This window comes from Notolepis coatsorum (genome assembly GCF_963971535.1).
Source record: "Notolepis coatsorum genome assembly, chromosome: 20".
Taxonomy (NCBI): Eukaryota; Metazoa; Chordata; class Actinopteri; order Aulopiformes; family Paralepididae; genus Notolepis; species Notolepis coatsorum.
Genome location: NC_140184.1, coordinates 10954108 through 10960802, shown reverse-complemented (window position 1 = coordinate 10960802; position 6695 = coordinate 10954108). Strand labels below are relative to the sequence as shown.

At 46.0% G+C, this 6695-nt stretch overlaps 1 protein-coding gene across 1 annotated transcript in view; it reads right to left on the bottom strand.

Annotated features, from left to right (window-relative positions):
* LOC311247295 (mucin-2-like) overlaps positions 1-6427 on the bottom strand; it is a gene marked incomplete at both ends in the record, with an annotated part of 111952 nt that extends 105525 nt beyond the window's left edge. Inside the window, 5 exon segments of the mRNA XM_084337654.1 lie at positions 300-406; positions 796-838; positions 840-887; positions 4132-4379; positions 6367-6427. Coding sequence (XP_084193780.1) covers positions 300-406; positions 796-838; positions 840-887; positions 4132-4379; positions 6367-6427 — 507 coding nt within the window.
* Between the last annotated feature and the right edge of the window lie 268 nt (positions 6428-6695).

Genomic DNA, 6695 nt, shown 5'->3' with positions numbered 1-6695 from the left:
CTTATGTATCGCGTAATTTCAACGTGGAATTTAAGGAATATAAAAGAAAAGCTTGAACTTGATCATGAATATTTATTAGAACCTTTTATTACAGCACTGTTATCAATACACATTCATAAAACAAAATATGTTGCCAGAACCTTAAAAAATAAAAATAAATTATTTATACTTTTTTTTTTTTTAAATGTACTTGCCAATGCGCGACCCCACTTTCACCTACCCACGACCCCACTTTGGGTCGCAACCTGTAGTTTGAGAACCACTGCTCTAATATAAACTGCACCACAGTGAGTTCTCACCATGCTGCTGCAGCTCTCCGTGGGACCCAGTGTGTAGTCAGAGCAGCTCTCCAGTGGACCGTTCATCTTCCAGATGTTACCGTAATCCGCAGCGGATATTTTCACTCCTTTTGGGGAGATTTTGAAGGAATGCCACAGTCATTATGGTGTATGTAGTACTGTCTAACAGAAACGTACTGTATATAGATATGTAAATGGCAAATGGTAAATTTACTGTATATAGCAGCTTTTATCCAAATCACATTCACCCGTTCACTCACACATTCACACACCGACGGCGGAGGCGACCACGCAAGGTGCCGACCTGCTCATCGAGAGCAGTTAAGAGGTAAGTGTCTTGCTCGCTGCCCGGGAGGAGCGGGAACCAAACCGGGAGCCTTCCGAATACCAGACGACCGCTCTACCTCCTGAGCCACTGTGCCCCCCCATATGTCCCTTCATTGCAATAGCACACAGTTAGGTTTACAGTATTTTTAATGATGTCAGTTCAGTTTACCGTTGCTCTGGAACTCGTCACGGAGCTGGATTCCATTGAAGTCCTCCGCACAGGCCACACGTCAGGTTCCTGTACTTCACATCCAGCTCCACCTGGGCAGCAGGCAGACAGCAAGAAAACACCAGCAATTATTGTATGAATGGTACTGTTGACAGAATCGGCTATAGGGCGACAATAATGTGGTCAAGAGGCATGGTTTCTATCTTTAGCCTTTTAACTGGCGTGGTTTATTTATTCACATGGTATGAGCAGCAGTACACGAGGTCTCCTCTCACTGAGAGGCTGGGGGGGGAAAGAGGTAGAGTAGGAGGAGACATCTCTATTTATACTCGCCACCTGGTGGTGTTCTTGAGTGGCTCCGCCTAGAGCGCCCTCTAGTGGACACAGTTATATATGCAGTTATACAGTTGCTAACAATCCTACATAGAACCTCTGACTTCAACAGGTACTATACAAATAAAGTGTATTAATAGTATTATCATTGTGAAATAGATCATTGTGACCACATATATTTATTTTCACTATGAAAGTGTGCATGTGCGTGTGTGGTGTGTGTGTGTGTGTGTGTGTGTGTGTGTGTGTGTGTGTGTGTGTGTGTGTGTGTAGACATTGTAGACGTTTTTATTTTCTGTTTATTCTATACTTTTCTTTGTTCTTAGCTATGTGAAGCCTTTGGTTGACAAGTGTCATGTCTAAATGTGCTATGTAAATACATTGATTGATTGACTTGTGTGTGTGTGTGTGTGTGTGTGTGTGTGTGTGTGTGTGTGTGTGTGTGTGGTGTGTGTGTGTGTGTGTGTGTGTGTGTGTGTGTGTGTGTGTGTGGTGTGTGTGGTGTGTGTGTGTGTGTGTGTGTGTGTGTGTGTGTGTGTGTGTGTGTGGTGTGTGTTGTGTGTGTGTGTTGTGTGTGTGTGTGTGTGTGTTGTGTGTGTGTGTGTGTGTGTGTGTGTGTGTGTGTGTGTGTGTGTGTTGTCTGTGTGTGTGTGTGTGTGTTGTGTCTGTGTGTCTTGTCTTACCAGTAGTGAATCCTCGTATTCCAGGTGGCTTCCAATCCCAGCTTCGCTTTGATCCTGATGTTAGAGGGAGTCTTCTCAATGAGAACTCCTGAGTGGCTGAATGGTAAGACGATCCTGGAGGAACAGACAGAAACACTTGTTATATATTAATGTTATATGTTATATATTATCAATCTCACCTGTCAGTGGAAGAGGTTAAGTATGAAGCAATTCACATGGCAGCCATCTTGTGTCATGCTCAGGTTGGGTTAATTTCCACCCCATTCTCAAAGGAACCCAACCTGAGCATGACATAAGAACAAAATGGCCGCTGTGTGAATATGGTCAATAGTTGCCTAACTTTCACAAGTGACTGAATGGCTGCATTACTATAGCAGTTATAGTAGCCTACTACTCAGAGCACTGTACACATTAATGACTATTTTGACATTATGAGTGGCCTGAGTAGGAATTCCACCCCTCAGTGTTAGTGCCATGCTCACTGTGGCTAGTGGTTTTCTAAAGTCACTAACCAGCCAAAAATCACACACGCGCACACACACACACACACACACACACACACACACACACACACACACACACACACACACACACACACACACACACACACACACACACACACACACACACACACACACACACACACACACACACACACACACACACACACACACACACACTATCCAAATATCCAGTTCGTTTTATAGTATATAAAGTTTGGCTACTTGAGACAGAGAGAGAGAGAGAGAGAGAGAGAGAGAGAGAGAGAGAGAGAGAGAGAGAGAGAGAGAGAGAGAGAGAGAGAGAGAGAGAGAGAGAGAGAGAGAGAGAGAGAGAGAGCGAGGTGTGGGGTCCACTTACAAAACAAGACTTTACCCAATGGGACAAACACCCCATTGAGACCCTGCATGCAGAGTTCTGTAAGATTATCCTACATGTCCAGAGGAAAACTACAAACAATGCATGCAGGGCAGAATTAGGCCGTTACCCACTAATACTAAAAATACAAAAAAGAGCAATTCACTTTTGGACACACCTAAAACGAAGTGACCCCCTCTCGTACCATTATCAAGCCCTGCAGTGCCAAGAGCTGAGGAGCATCAGGAACCCCCTTACCCAGCTGGTCCTGAGGCTGAGTCCACAAACCTGCTCTCTTAACACACCTCAGGAACAGAACACGTCACCAATCAGAATAAATCAAATTACTACACAGCTAAAACAAAACTACATCACCTATTGGAAAACACAAACAAAAGCACAGAGCAAAATGCTGTGCTATCTGGCTCTAAATCGACAGTACACCATAGCAGATTATTTGAGCATGGTGACTGATCAACAACTAAAAAGAACCTTGACAAAATACAGACTGAGTGAGCACAACCTCGCTGTTGAAAAGGGGAGGCACAGGAAAACCTGGCTTCCTGCAGAGCAAAGGCTGTGCTGTCATTGCACCCTCAGTGAGCCTGAAACTGAGTGGCACTTCCTCACCAAATGTGAAAAATATAAATATTTTAGAGAAACGCATTAAAAAATATTTGAATTAATAAAAAAAAGGCTTTCTCGCACTACCAGATACAGAAAAACTACCAGTCCTACTAGGGGAGGACTCAACAAGCTGTGAGCTAGCAGCAGCATATGTTGCTGCCTGCCACAAACTGAGGGACAGTGAGTGACAGTCACCTGACATGTTTACGCCGTAATACTTGATGTTTTATTTTACGATGATATTTTGTATGTACTTATATCTGTTTGTAATCCATGTTTATGTTTAATATTGCTTTGGCAACATGTAGAAGTACGTCATGCCAATAAAGCCAGTTGAATTTAATTGAATTGAATTGAATTGAGAGAGAGAGAGAGAGAGAGAGAAAGAGACTCTCATTACACGCGACGCAAGTAGGCACGCACTGCATTCCGAGAGAGAGAGAGAGAGAGAGAGAGAGAGAGAGAGAGAGACTCTTCACTACGACTCTAAAACGGTGACGTTGCACGGTCTAAGTGGCTGGTAAGAGTGACAGAGTTACACGCCACTGCCAAATTCTACCCGCATTTGGCGGGTGGCAGCTGTTAATGTCAAGCCCTGAATACGATACAATATCCTATTTAACTGACCCACAGTGATACTTTTCAAACACTGCATGGTCTATATAATTATTTATCATTACGTCAATGAACTGTGATAATGAATGGTCAAAACATGATGATTAGTCAAAACATGAACAGGTAATCTCAAAGTGAGAGGAAAGAGCAGTTTTAAATAAGTGAAAAGATGCTATTGAACGGATATGAACGGATATGAAACTTACGACTCGCCGTTGACCTCCACGGCGCCCTGCGAGAGCTCCACGACGGTCCCGTCGAGCTTCATGACGATGCGGCTGACGGCGGGTAGGCCGTTGACCATCTGGCGCCTCATCTGGACGTTGAAGTCGCTGCGGCTGCCCTTGCACAGCGAGGTCAGCAGGTGGTTGCAGGTGGAGGGCAGCTGGAAGACGTCTCCGTCGAAGGTCTTGAAGTGGAAGTTGCCCCATGTGCTGCAGATCTGGCCGTTGTGGACGGGACTCACGCCTGAGAAGGACGAGGAGGACGAGGACAGGTCAGCTCGGAGGATGTGATGCAGCCAACCAGTGGAGACTGGTTACTACAGACATGGATGGATACTCACCCATAACATGGATATCTGTTTATGCCACCATCATCATCACCACCACCATGACTACCTCCATCACCATCATCATCACCACCACCATGACTACCTCCATCATCATCACCACCACCATGACTACCTCCATCACCATCACCACCACCACCATGACTACCTCCATCACCATCACCACCATCACCACCACCATCACCACCACCACCATGACTACCTCCATCACCATCACCACCACCACCATGACTACCTCCACCACCATCACCATCACCACCATGACTACCTCCACCACCATCACCACCATCACCACCACCATCACCACCATCACCACCATGACTACCTCTACCACCATCACCACCACCATCACCACCATCACCACCACCATCACCACCATCACCACCATGACTACCTCCACCACCATCACCACCATCACCACCATCACCACCACCATCACCACCATCACCACCATGACTACCTCCACCACCATCACCACCACCACCACCATGACTACCTCCACCACCATCACCACCATGACTACCTCCACCACCACCATGACTACCTCCACCACCATCACCACCACCACCACCATGACTACCTCCACCACCATCACCACCACCACCACCATGACTACCTCCACCACCATCACCACCATCACCACCATGACTACCTCCACCACCACCATGACTACCTCCACCACCATCACCACCACCACCACCATGACTACCTCCACCACCATCACCACCACCACCACCATGACTACCTCCACCACCACCACCACCATCATCACCACCCAAACCACCATCACCACCATCACCACCATCACCACCACCATCACCACCATCACCACCACCATCACCACCATGACTACCTCCACCACCATCACCATCACCACCATCACCACCATGACTACCTCCACCACCATCTCCATCACCACCACCTCCACCACCATCACCACCATCACCACCATCACCACCATGACTACCTCCACCACCATCACCACCACCTCCACCACCATCACCATCCAAACCACCACCACGACTATCTCCACCACCATGACCATGACTACCATCACCACCACCACCACCATGACTACCTACACCACCATCACCACCCAAACCACCACCACGACTACCTCCACCACCATCACCACCCGTTTTCTCGAAGCTCACCTGTTATCACAGGAATTTTGGACATAGAGGGGATGATGTTAACCTTTACTTCTGTTGGGAAAGATAGGAGTAGTTCAAAATTCAAGATTAATCAGCGACCGATGCGTTTTCTAAGCGGAGGCGACGGCAGCTGCTTGTAAAGCAAATCCTTGCCATTCTTTTGCGTTGTTTGCCCACTCATTCACCTCATATCATAAACCACAACAGAGACACATAAAGGTAGGACTGAGCCCTGATACAGTCTATTATACCCATAGTTGCCCAGTAGGTAAACATTAGTAAAGATACAATATACAGAAGCACATAATAGAATAAGCAATTGTAAATAGTAAATTGTAATACCCAGTCATATAATTGCCCAGTAGGTAAACATTAAGGCTACAATATATAGAACCACAGCAATAGAATAAGCAATAGTAACTCTTAAGTTAATAGTAATGTGATTTATTTGTCTTTAGGCTACACTGTAAAAGAGAAGACTGTAAAAAGACGGTAATGTCTGGCAGCAACGGTTGCCAAATACTTACTGTCAAACTACAGTAAAATCAAATACATTTACAGATTACAACCTTTATTTGATGGTTAATATTTTGATAAAAAGTTATTTACTGTATTTTTATGGCATTTACACTTAAAGTAGAAAAACAAACGTAATCTGTAAAATAATAGAGTGAATTTCCTGCGAATTAATTTTTTTTTCTTTTTTTTACAGTGTAAGCATTGGACCTACCGCTGTGAGAGGCATCTAGCATAGCAGCCAGGGTCAGGCAGAGCAGCCACCCGTTAGCCATGCTGGACCCGCGGAGCGTCATCTGGTTCTGCACCGGGAGGTTTGAAGAGGGTGGGAGGTGCAGGACCGGCTCTTTATACTCGGAGGGAAGGCCCTCCGTAGGGCAGGTGCAGGAGTGCCGCTCCCAGACCTTATCGTAGAGAACCAGCCCCCTGTTGCATTCCAGAGGTGTTTCCCTTCCATGGTCCCTTCCATGTTACCTTCCATGTTCCCTTGTCTACTCCCCCATGTTCCCTTCCATGTTCCCTTCCATGTTCCCTTCCATGTTC